General features: G+C 34.9%; 2 protein-coding genes across 9 annotated transcripts; one reads left to right on the top strand and one right to left on the bottom strand.

Moving 5' to 3' along the window:
* Positions 1-298: 298 nt before the first annotated feature.
* Positions 299-11,899, bottom strand: LOC103503617 (calcineurin-binding protein 1). Of its 4 annotated transcripts, XM_008467867.3 has the most exons (19): positions 11,679-11,899; positions 11,510-11,584; positions 11,033-11,152; positions 10,915-10,955; positions 10,164-10,375; positions 8,216-10,086; positions 6,908-7,108; positions 6,119-6,769; positions 5,653-5,888; positions 5,035-5,245; positions 4,747-4,902; positions 4,136-4,293; positions 3,833-4,025; positions 3,264-3,652; positions 2,464-2,644; positions 1,865-2,094; positions 1,050-1,710; positions 900-978; positions 299-697 (listed from the first exon to the last, which is right to left on the bottom strand). In XM_008467867.3, the coding sequence occupies exons 1-19, from the start codon at positions 11,679-11,681 to the stop codon at positions 453-455; spliced, it is 5,913 nt and encodes a 1,970-aa protein (XP_008466089.2). In that variant the 5' UTR covers positions 11,682-11,899; the 3' UTR covers positions 299-452. The 4 variants fall into 4 exon arrangements, with proteins under 4 accessions (XP_008466089.2, XP_050939503.1, XP_050939504.1 ...); XM_051083546.1 differs by lacking the exons at positions 11,510-11,584; positions 11,679-11,899 and adding an exon at positions 10,697-10,790 and having other exon boundaries at positions 11,033-11,119; XM_051083547.1 differs by lacking the exons at positions 11,510-11,584; positions 11,679-11,899 and having other exon boundaries at positions 10,164-10,332; positions 11,033-11,139.
* An 814-nt stretch (positions 11,900-12,713) lies between these two features.
* Positions 12,714-15,222, top strand: LOC103503615 (uncharacterized). Of its 5 annotated transcripts, none has more exons than XM_008467865.3 (6): positions 12,714-12,830; positions 13,033-13,159; positions 13,259-13,397; positions 13,473-13,601; positions 13,692-13,782; positions 14,726-15,222. In XM_008467865.3, exons 2-6 carry the CDS (start codon positions 13,071-13,073, stop codon positions 14,893-14,895), a joined length of 618 nt encoding a protein of 205 aa, XP_008466087.2. In that variant the 5' UTR covers positions 12,714-12,830; positions 13,033-13,070; the 3' UTR covers positions 14,896-15,222. The 5 variants fall into 5 exon arrangements, with proteins under 5 accessions (XP_008466087.2, XP_008466086.2, XP_050939502.1 ...); XM_008467864.3 differs by having other exon boundaries at positions 12,727-12,842; XM_017048009.2 differs by having other exon boundaries at positions 12,828-12,842; positions 13,033-13,155.
* Positions 15,223-16,626: the final 1,404 nt, after the last annotated feature.

Raw genomic sequence — 16,626 nt, 5'->3', positions numbered from 1 at the left:
AAATTCAATTCAACCTTTTAATTTTAATTCAACCTTTTAATTTTAATATTTGCATAACAAAACCATATAAATTATATATGTCAAAATTATTCGTTACTAATTGGTATCGAGGTACTTGACTATATGTACTCATCTAATTGATTTGAGTAAAACTTAAATAACAAATCTCTCTCGTAACTCACAAAAAAGTAAATCTCACTGTTAAGGATCCATTTGAATTGACTTCTCAAATGTTTTTAAAAAGTCAATCCAAACACACTATACAATTTAGACCGGAAAGTTGATCTTCATTGGGCGATGACATATAACATAATGCATATATTTGGTAATTAAAATAGATATATACAAGTACAACCTATGCTTTGCAAATTTTCCCATAAATTACACATGATATTAAAGAAAGCTTTGTCAATAGACTAACACTACGACTAAGAGCAAACACACCTTGGTTGTCATGCTTTGTCTGAATCTCCTCCATTAGGTATTCTCTCAGCAATGACATTGCTACATTGCTGAAATTGAAGGCCATGAAACGAACTTCTGCGAGTGTCGGCACTTGAAAGAAGTGGAATCGAACTGATTGTGGTCTGATGATTCTCTGGCAACGAAGTAGTAGATGTAATTGGGGTGGCCGGAGATGCTTCTGCATCTGTTTCCCCACTGTGGTTTGAACAACCATCTCTTCCAATGCCTAGAACTGAATTCATGGTGGAGATATGAGTTTCAAATCATTAACTGATCATGGCGATCAAACAAGCAAATTAAGAGGAAATACAGGATAAAAGAGGTATACAATATCATTGATTCATTTCTACTTTTTCGTATGTAGTAAAATGTCGAGAGATATACAAATGGATAAACTAACAAAAGAAAAGAAAAAGAAGAGGAAAATAATTGACCTGTTGGTGAGGATATCACTGCAGGGAAGTTTGTATGAGTTTGTGTGGGGGGAATTACAGCTCCCTTTTTTAACTTTGACTGAAAAGGTTAACCGATCATTAGTTACTTGACAACTATCATATAACAGTAATAGATTTTTCAGTTCATACCTTCAGATGTTCTTCACAATGCTTCACCACTGATGAAATATTAGCAAAATGACCATGCACTAGCGTGTATGCCCACAAGAGAAGCTTCCTTGGCATGTTGACATCTAAAATTTCAATCCCATCCATGCGCTGTTGGAAGTTTACTCCTGTTGCTAGACGATATGGAACTAGATGCAAGTTCAAGCCAGATGGAAGGGTACAAGAGCTCTCACGAAAAAAATTGTAAGAAGATCGAAGCAAAGAGTTAGCAGTTTCCAAATTCACTTCTGCAGCTCTTTTAATGAATATGGCATTGATTTTGGACAAGATCGGGCACCATTTTGGTTCAAGACTTTTCAGATGTGTTGAGTCCTCAAACGTTGAACTCCATAATTCATTAATTTGCAAATCCACACAAAGAAGCTGGTTACTTTCTAAACCACCAGGTAAGGAACTTGACGTTTGACTTTCGGTAGAGGATTCAGAAGGTATGGGAGTGATCAGTGCCAAGCTGATTATAAGGGATCTACACCATGCAGTAGAAGCATGCCTGCAAACTTTTGCGATGTTAATATGGGACAACTTTGGATTCTTAAAACGTTTTCGAATCCTCTCATTTATTGCTTCAAGATTCTCAACCTTGACATTTCTCTCCAACGTGATGATATAATCGTGAAGATACCTGCGGAAACCAGATTCTATAAGTTTATATCTAAGTATAGTAGCATCAGTATTAGAGAAGTCACAAAAATACTAACTAGACAATGGCAATTTGCAACACTTGAAAAGAAGGGGTAAAAACTTCGATATATCAGATAACTCTCTAATATGATTACCCAAACAAATTGCTTTCTGATATACCCGGGCCTTGTATCTCGGGCAAACTGCACAATTCTGGCCATATGTTACCCTGCTCCATGAACAGAGCAAACATTTTCTCTAGTATATGTTCGTAACTGCTTGCATCACCAGTGCTAGAAATCCCGACTTGACGAATGGATGTAATCAAAACCTTCACATACCTCCCTAGAGCAAGTGGAACAAGATCTTCAATGCACAATGCGAACTGGATTGATGATAGGTATTACATGCCACATGGGGAATAATCAACCATAAGCAACGCGAAATTCAACAAGATAATCAACAGAAAATGAAAATTGAATTCTGAACGCATGTCACCGTCAATCATTGAAATTTACACAAATAAACACATGCAGCCTTGTATATATGTATATTGAAAAGAGTTACTTGTTGGTTTTTCCAGTAAATAAGTAAAGATGACCTTTCAACTCAATTACATATAGTCCATTATATGCATACAGGTTCAAATCCACGGCATTGTAAAATTACGTGTACGGGTTGACAACTTAAATTTAATGTGTGGCTGATGAAGCATTGAATTGAATAGAAATAGTCCAAAGCACGTGGTTGTTACCCTTTTATCTGCTCGAAGCGATATATAAGCACGCTCAAGGGTGCAGATATCGCCGGTCTCCTCCAGAAGTTGCAAATAAAACAACAAGTACTTCCTAATACACGTAATAAACTTCCGAGAACTTTCTGGTAAATTAACTTCAAGTGCCTTCTTATTCCCTGACAGACCAGGTGTTTTGCGCCTGTAATACAAATATGTCAAAAGAGGTAGCCTCCTTTTTAATTACGTGTTGAAAACATTACAATAGGTTAGAATTCCAATGCAAGTCATGAAGTTTCAAGAAATTTCTGGTAAATTAACGTCAAGCGCCTTTTTGTTCCATGAAGACCAGAAGTTTTACTCCCAACCTCCGGTAATACGGAAGTACTTATGCTGCATTGGAAGACTTGACTTTATAGTAAATTAGCTTCAATATGTATAATCAAGAATAAAGGTTTGTTGTTACGAATGCCGCAAACAACTGAAAACATAGACTAGAAAATGGATGTTGCAACAAAAATGATATGGATAATTCTTTTTGCAACAAACACCAACGCATGGATGATATAATATACATTTTCAAAACTTTTATGTTATATCACTTGGAACACTAGTAATTACATTTTGAAACATGATTGATTTCTATTAATAAGATAGACTCTACCACTGAAAAAAAGAGAAAGTAAGAACATCAATCATTTTCGAGGTTATCCTGACATAGTCAAATATAAAACTAATATGCTACTACATAATGCAACATTGACTTAACCTGAATAAATTATCTATAACATAAAGAGTTTGGACAAGCATTGAAGCTATACCTTCCCTTTTTTACCATGCTATCAATCTCCCACATATTTATCGTAAAGGATGAACGAGATGACTTAAAACAAAATGACAGCTCATCCTTTGCTTTGTCCACATCACCGTTTTCACCCCTTCTATAAAGACCCCGAGCAAGTGTATATCTGGCTTTATGATAATGTTTAAGATCCCCCTCAACACAAGTTTCAAGACCAGAAAGACAATCATTATACAGCATGTGCCACGCCTTTTCCACTTCGAGGAATTCATCATGCTTTATATCCTCAAAATATGCTTCATGGCCATCCATGTCTGTAGATAAATCCGAAGTCTTGGGACCAAACCTACTTGATATTTCCATCACAGCATCTCTAGTTGACTGATTGAAGGCATAAGTTGAAAGATCCTGGAGAATGCCAAGAAAACAACGTATATATAATATGCAAAAGTAGATAAATTATCAAAATCCAAAAGAAGTATTTGAATTTTTGTCGAAGATTAATAGTTTAATTACAAAGGCTCGTATAAATATACTAAATTTAAAACAAGCAACAAATAAAATTTTATAGGATTTTATGGTGTAAACCTTCCAAGCCTGCAGATCTTGTTTTGCACATTTACCAAGAAACTTTAAGCGTGATGCATGCATTCTATAAATAGAATCAACGGCTGATGGATTTAAGGCAATAGCTTTAGCATAATATGATAGAGCTTTATCATGTGAGAGCCCGAGCTTTTCACTAAGTTTGCCCATATAGAATGCATGAGACCAGTCTTGCCTGAATGAAAATAGAGCATAAAATTTTAAAAAAACATGGTTAAATTACACAATAGCGAACGTAGTGTTGACAAGTATATTATGAGATGTCAAAAGTGGAGAGAGATATACTGATGTGCAAAAGCTTTTTTGAAATGTTTCAACGAGTTCTCACAAAATCTGACCCATGCTTCATCCTTTGGTGGCACCACAGACCGCTGATCATAGAAAGGAACCACATTTTGAAGGCTGTCGTAGTACACCAGTGCTAATAGCTCGTGTATCTCACGCTGGAGCCACAAAAGGTTCAAACATAAGTTCAACCATTACATGAGATATGAGTCCACATTACAAATTCAAGCACGAAATCATCCTTGAAAGCATATTTCGTATTTATTTACATATAATTTAGTATTAAAATAAAGGAGACCACTATCAAATATAGGCTGAAAACCCTAATGAGTAGTATGAAAAAAATTTATCTTTATTTCATTAGGTCATCACCAAAGTATGCTAGAGTTTCCCCAACCCTACCCCATCTTAAAATACAACTAAAAGAAGAAAAAAAGTTATATAATGTTAAAAATCCCACGTCGGAAAGATGAAAAGACCTCACAATCTTTATAAAATACATGAATTACTCATCTTATTGCCAATTGATTTTGTGATGAAATATCATATTTCTCTAATATATAAGCACCTCCGAAACTGACATACTTGTAGAAAAAATTTGGAGGTCAAACCTGCTGAGTTGGTGACTTTGCTAAAGCTAAACTCATTAGTAGACAACGACGGCTCCTCCTCCGGCTTATCTCCACTCTATGGGGTAAAGAATCATTTTTCCTCCATCCTGCAACGTTGATGTGCTTACTGCCATCATTGAGCAACAGGTCTACCTCCTGTTTTGATGTAAATATAGAATTTAAGGAGTGGAACTTTCTAGAATGACTTGAAAATTATATATCTACGAAAAAGAATATGCTCCAAACAAAACAGACAGATAAAATTATGCTAGATGACCGTATATTTACCTCATCATAAATATGAGCAAGTTTTTGCCAGCTCTCAAATCGCAGAGGATTATACAGTAGATCATATTTGAAGAGGTTTGCATTATGTTGTACAAATTCCTCTCCTTCCTTGGTGAGCACAAAACCTGGCCATTTGTCAGTTGCACTCATTTCCTCTGATTGAGCAAGGAAATAATACAAGCTGCTATAAACTTCCAAATATGGTTCAGAACTGCAATCAGACAAATAGAGATACATCATTTTCAAGAGCAACATTCAATAATTAATTCATAGGTAGGTGGCCATCATGGATTGAACCTATGACCTCTTAGCCATTTATTGGGACTTTGTCTCCTTTCTTATTTTCTAAAAGAGTGCAACACAAAAACTTTCCAAGTGTCACCCAACTTAGTAATACTCTCTCCCAAGTACGCTTAACTGTGGAGTTTTGATGAGATCCAGTACATTAGTGTCGGTATGATTGCACCCACAGTAATCAAGTCTTAAAATAAATCATCCACCGTTCAACACTTTCAGCTTGAATTTCCTTGTATCTAATTGGAAATCTACTTTGTTACTCCATGTTATGGGCCTCTATTGTACCATTTAGATATATCATACATATAAAAAATGTCTTACCTTCCTGCGACTGATGTTCGATACTGTTTAATGCTTGCTACATCATTAAGTAATATCTTTGTCATTGTTACAAGAAACTCATCTGAACCAGCTTCGTCAGAGAGTTTTTCTTCACATAAATTGGGATCATCTAGGAACTTGTCTACCACATTTCCATCCAATACATCCTCTGGTGGTTTTAAAAAGTGTTTGCGGATGGCTCTTAGAACTCTTCGTAGCTTGACTAATCCGGTTCTCTACAAGACGAAAACAAAAAAAGAAAGAGAACACACACAATGCACCAGATAAAAGGTCAGTCAAACAAAACTCAATTTAATGCCAACTTGGGAGATCGGGAATGCAGAACTCTCGACGGTCCCACCAAGACATGAGAGTGCTAGTTTCTGCTTTCTCCAAGTAAACACAAATTCTTTCAAAGGGGAGGGGGCACAATTAGACAAGTGGAGACACAGCATAAAATACTCACAGATGAAGCCTTTGCATAAGGGAGTATATACTGGAAAACATCAGCACACTGTTCTTTGGTCTGATAATCCCCACGGCTAGTATTTTTATGTACAGATAGATCATCATCATAAGATGAGTCACATCTGAGGTTTAACCCATACAAGCAGAAAAAGCACTGATCCAACGTATTTTCAATTTTTAATTCTAGTTCCTCCTTTTCATCTTCATTTTGCTCATTCTCACATTCTACTAGTTGGTCACTATTATTGTCACCGGCATTGAACTTGCCAGTGGACTCCTCATCTCTAATAAATTCTCCTTCTGTAGCATCTTTCAATATTGATTTATGAGTTGACAAGCCTTCCCGTGTTATATCCTCCCCAGCATCCTCCATCATGGATCTGGCTTCATCATTTTGACTCAACCCCAAATCTTGAGCATTCAATTTTGATCGGTATGGAGATGCCTTTACCTGACAATTCTCCCATTCCATGTCATCACATTCAATTCTTTTCTCGTTAACCGAACTGTTCAATTTAAGTTTCATATCCAAGGCTAAGAGATGCTTTATGGAAAATTTAAGAAATTTTCCTTCCTCTCCTTCACCCTCGCCCCAACAGCAGAGACCATATTCTGCAAGTAGGTCATGTGTTGCACCAATTAACTCAACCTAAGACGAGAAGATGGAAATTGATCAGAGAATGGAAGTAATAACTGCCAAGGAAATCTTTACAGAAAAGGATGGCTGAGAAGCTCAATAGCAAGCTCCATAATTAACTAATTATCCTTAAAAAATCATCCTACTGACGTGAGATTTCACAGGCACAGAAAGATCAAGATGTTGGAGTTTGCAGAATGCAATGGCCGCATCTACGAGGCAGCATCTTTCAACTTGATCATCAGCTGCCGTCCCAGAAGACTTCTTGGAGAGAAATAAGTTTATAACATTACACATGACTGATAAAAGCAAGAACTGCATATCACAAATTCTCCTTGTCTGAATGTCATTCTGCAAGCATAACAAAGTTAATATGTGGTATTGAGAATGCACTGCATTTTAAAGGAGAAGAGAGCAGCCAACAAAGCCATTAGCAAGACGTTCTGTATTTTATTATTAAGTTCACCTTTGATAAGCAACTTGAACTCATATGTTAGCAAAAAAAATCCGGAAGTCATAAAATCCAAGAGCAATGTGCATAACTTCGCTTATGCAGTAAAAGAAATAAATGTATTACTAAAAATAGAATCTAATCCCATTGCCACAATAAGGAATGGAGTCGCTGATGATTTCAGGGGCAAGTGGAGTTTAAAATACCACTTCCAACTGAGATCAAATTTTCATCAAAGTCATGCAGGGATCTATCTTTTCTTCCAAAATCCAACTGATATTTATTTGAGAAGTGACAATATCCATGATATTTTATCTAACTGACATTATATATCCATGAACATTGGTTGGCACATGCACAAAAAAAAGATCGATATCTTAATTCTAATTAGTCATTCATACATTATAAGCTTCAAATTATTTATTAAACCAAATTTCTGGTTTACATGATATGATTTCATATTATTTCTTAACAATTGATCATTTTAATTAAAAACTTTAATTAATAAATGAAGAAAGGACTCTAGTAAGTCACAAACAAACCAGAACTAAATGATTTTTATGTAAAGTTCAAGGTCTAGGATAGAATAGTTGAAAGTTAAGAGACTAAAAGATTCAAACCTCAATAAAATTGCAAGATGAGATACCTTATGCTCCAATCTACTAACAGGGGCGAAAGTTTACAAAGTATGTGTTAAATTATTCTTATTACCCATTTCACTTATGTTTGAACTTTGACTGCTCCTCTATTAAAGAAAGAGGACTTGAAAAGACACGATGAACAGAAAAATTTTCCTACGAAGTGACTACAACAGATACTTGTGCCTGATTCTGTTATAATATCTTTGTTACTGTATGATTAATTGGATTGAGAAAATTGGTTGTACTTTAGTTATACACTAAATCATCAAGAGGCTTGATCAATTTTTCAATTTTAAATAAAGAATTCACTTGGGACATGAAAAGATAACAAAGAAGTACAAGCACAGATAACAAGCATTGGATTACCGAGTCTTCAGAATGTTCGATGGAGTTCTTTACTTGAGATATACATTGAGATATTGCTTTTACTTCTTCTGCGACTAGATGGTTCAGGTGATTGCTAGGACCATCCTTCATTTCAAAGTCAGAGAGTGCTTTTGCTTCTGACTTCTCACGAAATGATTTATTTGATGTAAAGTATTCATGCATTCCAGCAGCTGCCATGAGTATTTGCAGTTTCCGCTGGTGAGAATTCAGAAGTATGTCGATATCCAAATGATTTTCCTTCTCACACGATTTGATTAAAACATCAATTGCTGCAAGTTCCACTGAAGTAATCCCTGCATCTTTTCTTCCTAAAAAATGTAAGGATAAGGCATCAAGGTCAACTTCCTGTACACTAAATAGAAGTGGAGAAAGTAAAGTGATGCACTCCTCATACATTTCTTTCTCAAACATTTCAGGTACAGCATTCTTCATCAAGAGGTCAACCTTTAGAACGTTAATTTCATAAAGTATTCTATCCAAGGTTAGCATTTTCAAAACCCGACAGTGAGGGAGGCAGATCAGTGACAGAGAACCATTCACATCTTTCAACTTTTCCAGAAGCGATAAAGAAATACAGAACTCTTCACAGGCTTTTGCCTTGTTTCCATCCCACAAAGACAATTGCCCGCTGAGCCAAAAGAATCGTACCCAGAATGATTTGTTATTGGTTAATAGTGAATTTTCTACAAATAAGTGCTGATTACTAGAACTTTCAGATGATATTCTGCTGGAACCTTGAGGACTACTAGAGCAATTATCACTCTGTTCCAGGGCTACTAATTCAATGATCTTACAGACATGATATGAAGCCTCTGACATGAATTCAGATTGCTTGGTAGTATCAGAAGAGGATGATCCAAAGTCGAAATAGAGTTCAGCAAGAAAAAGATTGCATTCAGGAGATCTGTCCTTTCCCCAATGCCTTGTCAACTTTTCCAAGTCCAGAAATTTGAAAAATGCATCCTGATGTGGAGGATATGTGCTTGAAAGCTTTTCTAAAAGCATATGACTCACATGGTAAGCACCATAATTACAGGAAGTTTCAACCAAAAAAGTATGAACATCATTGCAGTCTAAACCCTGTGAATTCTCCCCATCACCATAGGAAACAGAATTCCTGGTCTCACGGTCGGTATCTTTGGTTCCCAATCCACTGGAAATAAAGGGTTCTAGATACTGAGTTACAACCCTTGCCAGGTCTTTACTTGTCGAATAATCTAATTCTTCTTTTCCAGGCTTACGACTTCTTAGCCTTTCAAGACGAGTACTACGCCGCTCTTGTGGATGTTCATCTAAACCACTTGTCTCTTTTTCCTTACAAGAAGATGAACTTTCTGTGTTAGAATCTGCAAGTGATGTATTATCACACATGGAAGTCAAAGCAAGCTCTTTCCTTTCCATAAATGCACTGCTACGATCTGAATTGAGAGTTGAGCATATTCTTAATCTAACATCACCAGATCTAAGCGCTTTTTCAACCTCCACCTCAGATCCACATCCGCTCAATGGAAGTACGATATCTAGGAGTGCATCGACAAGACCAACCCAAGAAACTTCAGCAAGGTGGAGATCTATATTCTGGTTTGACCTTTTAACTTGCACGTCTTCATCGAGATCCTCTTCACCAGCCTTCCTCTTATCAATAAATTTGAGTCGGATATGTTTTGGTTCTAGCTTATCAATACCTTTGGGTGCATATGGAACAAATTCTGACTCTTCAATAGTAAGTTTCACATGCAAAGCACGAGCATGTGATGGCCAGTGCCTCAAAATCAATTCTGCTACAGAGAGACAGGCAACCTCATCACGTATTGCAATTAGAACTTCCAATAGCTTCTCCATGCAGTTCCCTAAACATCAATCACCAAAAAACACTTACTAACATGTCTGTGAAATAAATATGTTAACAGACCATATAAGTACTCACAATTATTGGGGCTGCACACAAGTCCTTGCTCAAATGCCCAACGTGAAATATTAAGTAAGCCCATTGAGCAAGATAAAGTACCCAGCTGGTTCCAAACAACAGAATCCTTAGAATCAATTTCAACGGCTTGAAGATAACAACGCAGAGCACCCTCATAATGAGCAGATCCCTGTTGCAGACAGACAGTGGCGAGATTCTTAAGTGCTAAGAATCTGCAAAGGACCATCCACGAAGAAATACAAAGTGAATTGGTGTAAATATCTTTCCAATAACCAAAAGATTACAACACCCTCTACACTGTAGGAAACAATCAAACAAAATATCCTTTTCTCTTGCATGTCTAAGTAATGGTCTGATTTGATTAATATATATTGAAATCTTAAGGGGAAACTTCAAGCAACATTTACAGGTATTGAAGCAACTCGAAAGCATTATCATAGACCCACGGCTTCCATAACCAACAAAAGTGGAGGCCAAAGGATCGAAGTATGAATTAATGAATAAAACTTCAATCCACCTTAATAGTAACTTACTCGAAAATTAAAGCTGGAAAAAAGAAGAAGAAGAAGATAATCCTTTGCAGCACGATATACTGATTTAAAGAGCTGTTATGCTCATCAGTTGCCACTGATCATGAAATGAAGATAATTCTAGTCACAGTGGAGAAGACTACCACGTAAAGTTTCAGAACCGTTCCAATGGAACCTAAAACTTTTAGAAACAAGTAAAAAAGAAAGCATAAATCAGTAACCTGAGCTGCAGTAGATGATTATCGCCAGCTTCACCAACAACCTGCATAACCAAGAGAAATCAGGAATACCATACACGATTCTCCATCTAGCACTGTGAACCTTTAAAAAAAACCATACCTGTGCAGATTCTATCAAATGATCTTTGAGAACAGATTCTAACAATTCACGAGCCTTTTCATATTCTTTTGCTTGTAATTTAAGAAGTCCATCATGGTAAGTTTTCGTCAAATGGAATTCCTGCATAGGGCATATAAAAAAAAGATAATAATTGAATCTTAAATTCAACTATTATTATAGCATCTAACCACATTTCTTTCTAAACAAATCGGAAACAAAAACCATCGCCATTCATCAAAAGATAGGCGATAAACAAAAGCAGATCCATAAAATAAAAATATAAAACTTCAAAAACCATCAACTTGCATAGTTGCTTGCATTGACAATGTAAACAATAAAAAAAAAAAAAAAAAGACATATAATCATATATGGAAACGCATTTTTCTTTCTCCTCTTGTTAACTACAAATGTAAATGACATTAAAACTAAATAATAAACAATAATCTAAAAAGAGATAAAGAGATGGCATATTCATACCTGAGCTTCTTTAGTGGGAGCTAAGGGTTCCCATTGATTTCTGGAGTCGGTATCATTAATTGCAGAGATTGAAAACTGAAACAATGAATCTCCAATAATTAAAACTTGTACTGTTCGTTAGATCATTAAAGTATATTATGAAATTGAGAATCGTGAAAATTAACTTTACCATTATTGAAAATGCTGGAACCGGAATTGAGCCACCGTGATTAGGGCGCGAAGGTTGGGGTTTGATTGTGTTCTTGAAGTAGTGTACGCCGTTCGGTTCTTCGTTTCGCCTTTTCTTTCGTTCTTCACTCTATAAATCCTGGCCGTTAATTGTTTGAAGTGTTACCGGAAAAAAAAAAAAAGAAAACGAAACTCAACGACAGTAGCTCAAGACAATAGGAATTTTAGGATTGTTTAGTTTAATAGTATATATATTGTATTAAGGGTTTTTGTTTACTCGAAATTTAAAAAAAATAAATAAAAATTCTCTATTTTAGTAATTAAATTTGAAGTTTTATGGTTAAATTTCAATGAACATCCACAAAATCTAACCTTTAATTATTGACTATCTAAATTTCTCGTTAGTGAATTAAAAAAAATATATGTTGTCTAAAAAACCCATTTCCATTTAAACAATTTTTCTAAAAACTTTTTGAAAGAAAAACACATGCGTGTTTGGCAATTTTGTTTTTTCAAATGTGTTATTAGGCAAAAATTTGTTTGATATGTAATAGAGTAAAATATTTATATAGAGAGAGAATTTATCGGTAGAGATTTTGATAGAAGTTCTATAACGATTATCGAGGATGGTGGTTTAAGGTAGTCGAGAACATTAATCAGAAGTTGGCGACAATAGTTATTGAAAGTCAAACTATACTTTTAACTTAAAATTTTGGTTTGTATTCTGAAAGCTAAAAGACATTTTGTAAGAATTAAATGAATTGATATATATATATATTATTTATTTTTTATAAATTTAAGTTTAATGGATTATTTTTGAAACAAAACTTTAATAATTTTCATAAAAATGAATGGTAAGAATATTTTTAAATTTTTTTCGGAAGTTTGATACATTTTATTAACTTTTGAAGGGTTAGGACTATTTTTTTTAGTATTATTTATAATTTAACTTTTTTTTTTTACAAATGTTTTAAAAAATATTTTTTTTTCATGAGAAATCCAAACACACTATTTTCTAAATAAAATATTTACGGATAGAAAAAATATTTTCCACTCGTTTCTTGAAAACAATTAAAAAGAGAGTTAAAAAGGGGGTTTAGGGTTTGTCTTCTCCTACGCCTGCTGGATTTTCCCCCCTCTCCTCTTCGAATTCGTAAGATTGAAGGTTTATGATCTTTCAATTATTCATTTATTCAAGTTCATGCCTTGTGCCAGTTTGATTTTGGATTGATGTTGGGAGGGATTGATATTGGTTGAGAGTTTCCACTTATGTTTTGTTTGTGGCTTAACAGTAAATGATTTGATTCTCCTTTCTCCACCGACGTGTGTAAACAGAAAAATTTGTACTGTGGCAGGCTAGTTAAGTGGAAGATAGTGGTGTATTGAACGAGAAATGCCTCATTCACTCGAGGGATTTATATTTGTACTTTTTCACGTTCTCGTCATCATTATGAAATGGCCGATTTTCTGCCTGAGTAGTATGTGAGCATTACATAAACTCTCTCACTCTCTTACTTGCATATTCAAACATCCATGTCATTTCATTTTAGTTATTGTATTGGCTTGAATGTGACTTTCTAGGGTCGAGAGTAAAGTTTTAAATGTTGGGGAGGAGCTATGGAGGGAAACATTACCATTACAGATGGGTTCTCGCTTGTATCGTCTTCAAGGACTCAAACCTGATACGTGGTATGAAGTGAAGATATCATACCCGGGATCTGTATGTGTTTTCTGTCCTTCGAAAGTTGAATTTTTTAAGCTCTTCTGAGTTTGTCTCATTCAAAGGAAACAACAGATACCTGCTAGCTTCTCGTTAGAACTAAAGAGAGACTTGACAAGCCCTGTTGAGAAGCAGAGCAGAAAGTTACTTGATACTGAGAAGCTTATTTTCAAGACAGAGGGCATGAAGTTGCAGGGAGATCAGGTTGTCTTTTCCCCTTAGTATTTTAGGGAAATGATTATAGACTTCAATTGATGAAATTGTTAAACTTTCGAACTTACAGTTCTGATACAGGTTGATGCGCATGTGTTGGTAACTGTGAAATCCGAGGGAGTTGTTGCCATACCATCTGTACGGGAAAGGGAGTCGATCGTCTTCAATATAGGTATCTCATGTTTTTTCCCCACGTCATGTGGCATGGTTTCACAGACGTTCTGGCTTCAATTCATTTTTATCCCAACTGACTTGTTTTTTGGATAAGAAATCATTTCATTGACAAATAAAATATCCAAAGAATACAATAGAGATAACAGGAAAAAACCCAAATAAAGGATGAAACATCTGATTGGCCCCAACAATAGAAGATCCCAATGAAATTAGAGGGGAAGGGGATGAAAAAAGGTTTTAGAAACAAAATGTAAAATGTATTGTAATGTGAGAAAGCCACAAAAATGAGCAGTCCAAACAAAACATCAGCGCGGTCCCTGACTTGTTAAATAATTGCAATCTTTGTTCCCTTATTCTATTTGTTCCATTTTTAAATTATAAGGCATGCATGGGGAGGATGAAAACTTTTGACCAACTAAAAGTTTCTAGTCGAATTATCTTTGCTGGTTTACAGTTCAAATGGGCTTATAATCTCATTTATTGGAATAGCTAGTAATGATTCTAATTTTAAAAAAAAAAGGTATGATGAATTATCCTGGCACTAGATTGGAAAGAATAACTTAAATTATGCAAATGAAAAGAAAAATAAATTTATTCCATACATGATTTAAGAAGCAAACATTTATTTCTCATTACTTGATCAGCAAATATCTAATTTCCTGACTCCTGAAGAGAGCTCCTGGTCAAACAAGCTTGAGAAAAAGAAGTCTAGTTATTTTTACCTAGGTAACACATGTACTAAAACGAACAGCAGAAGACATACAATTCCATTTGTTTCTACCCTTGTTTATGAAGGAGTATATCGCTATGTCATGATAACGACAGGGGTGTGTACTTAAATGTTGTTTCACTGTTGACGTTGAAACCGGTTACATTTTGCTTGCTGGACAACAATGTCTAAATCTCATTCAAAAGTATGATACTTTCTGGCTTTGTGGCAGTTTGTGACGAACTACTTATTGGCATCCCACACAAAGCTTGGGGGGTTGGAGGCTTGGTTATATTCTGCTTGATATTGGCATTCATCATCCCATCTCTTTTACCCCCATGGCTGTTACAGACCAACCAGACCCAAGGGCCAGGAAATCATCACGCATCCAAGAATTCTTAAATTGGCTAGTCTATCTAAGATCTTGTGCAACAGCTCGAAGGCTGTAAGGATGGAGAAGTTATTGTAGAGTGTTAAGCTGTCTGCTGCTCGAACTAACTGCCTTTTATCTCACACGGATTTCTTTATAATGGACCTTGAGAAGGAAAACATGTAAGCTTCTGGTCCATTATCAAGATTTTGGTTCTCCTTTGTTCATTTGTCCATAAAGCACTTTACTACTTCTGTCGATCATTTTTGTTTTGTTGAGTTCAATGATATGTAGGGTGAAGGTTTCAAACCTTGCTCCTTGACTGATGGTTTATATCAAAATGTTGAGAAGTTTGTTCATTGGTTGAATTTAGCTTCTCTGAGATAATATAAAAAAAAAAAAGATGTCGAAGATACATGATTCTGAGCAACTTTGTTCTTCTCTTTAGGAGTTTTACAAAACTTATAGATATTTATAAACCCACCCATTGAGAATCTCTTCCACACAAAAAGATCAACTTCGACCAAATCAGTATCGTGAAGGTTCGACCATGTAGAACCTCCAAAGAATCAAATTCTACCACCATCAAAAGAAGATTGTCCCTTCAAATTCCGAGAAACCTCGACTTTTACCTCCAACTACTCGATCTCCCAGTTAAGACTCATGTGTTTACTACGACTCCCCAAAATCCAACCCATACCACCCGCGTTGCATTGTCTCTGACCAATAAGCCTAAGTTGTTGGTTTACTAAATACTTTACATTTTAAGTTTTACATCAACCATTAAAATGATAATATTGTTGGATTGTTTGCGTGATTACCATTACCCTCATCTCTCTCGGAAGGACCGAGTTAGAAGAGAGGATTGTAGTGGTAAAATTCAATGATAACCTCGTGATCTTTCTTAATAACAAAAAATTTACCTTCGTTTTATTTATTATTTATAATCATTAGACTTAAGAAATCCTTTTAATGACGACAATCTTAACATTAAACAAAATGTAATATAAATGAAGAAATACAATGGATTGGCTCAAACTTATCTATTATAAAAATACGTATGATAATCTTTTTTTTAGCATAATCGATATGAACCAAAGTCCACTTACTTTACCATATATTTTGATTTAGATTTTTTTTTGGACCAAGATTGTAGTTTAGTTACACTTAAATTGTCAGATATTTGGGCGTCAAGAGATTCTTAAGAAATTAATTCCTAGTTAGTAGTTACCACGGATTGAACACATGACAAATTTTACCACTAGACCAAACTATGATAGTTTAAATTGTCAAATATTTAAATGACATTTTTTAAACAAAGTTTTCTAACAGCATAACCTAATTTTTTTTCGGCATAATTTGAACCGTTAATTCACCAATATTATATATTATATACGAGAAAATAGCAATTAGTATTAGCATATAGAGTAATATTTTAAAAAATTGAAAATATAGCAACATTGTTTAAGTTATCATCGATAAATCAAGAATCTAACAATGATATAATATTTATTTGTTTGCAATTTTAAAAAATATATAGCTGTATACTTAATTATTATATTTAAAATTGCTACCAATTATAATCATACGTAAGGTGTATATATATATATATGTATATATATCTACTTATTTATTTGCACCAACTAAAATAATTCAAGAAATGCAATGTAGACATGTGATGTGACCTAACTTTTTTTATCCTAAAATTTGGACCGTTACATAGAGAGTATCTTCGGGTGGGGACACTACAGACGACTTTATAT

Source organism: Cucumis melo, chromosome 4 (genome assembly GCF_025177605.1).
Source record: "Cucumis melo cultivar AY chromosome 4, USDA_Cmelo_AY_1.0, whole genome shotgun sequence".
Classification (NCBI taxonomy): domain Eukaryota; kingdom Viridiplantae; phylum Streptophyta; class Magnoliopsida; order Cucurbitales; family Cucurbitaceae; genus Cucumis; species Cucumis melo.
Note: the sequence above shows the minus strand (reverse complement) of the source record. Positions and strands in the feature narration are given on the sequence as shown.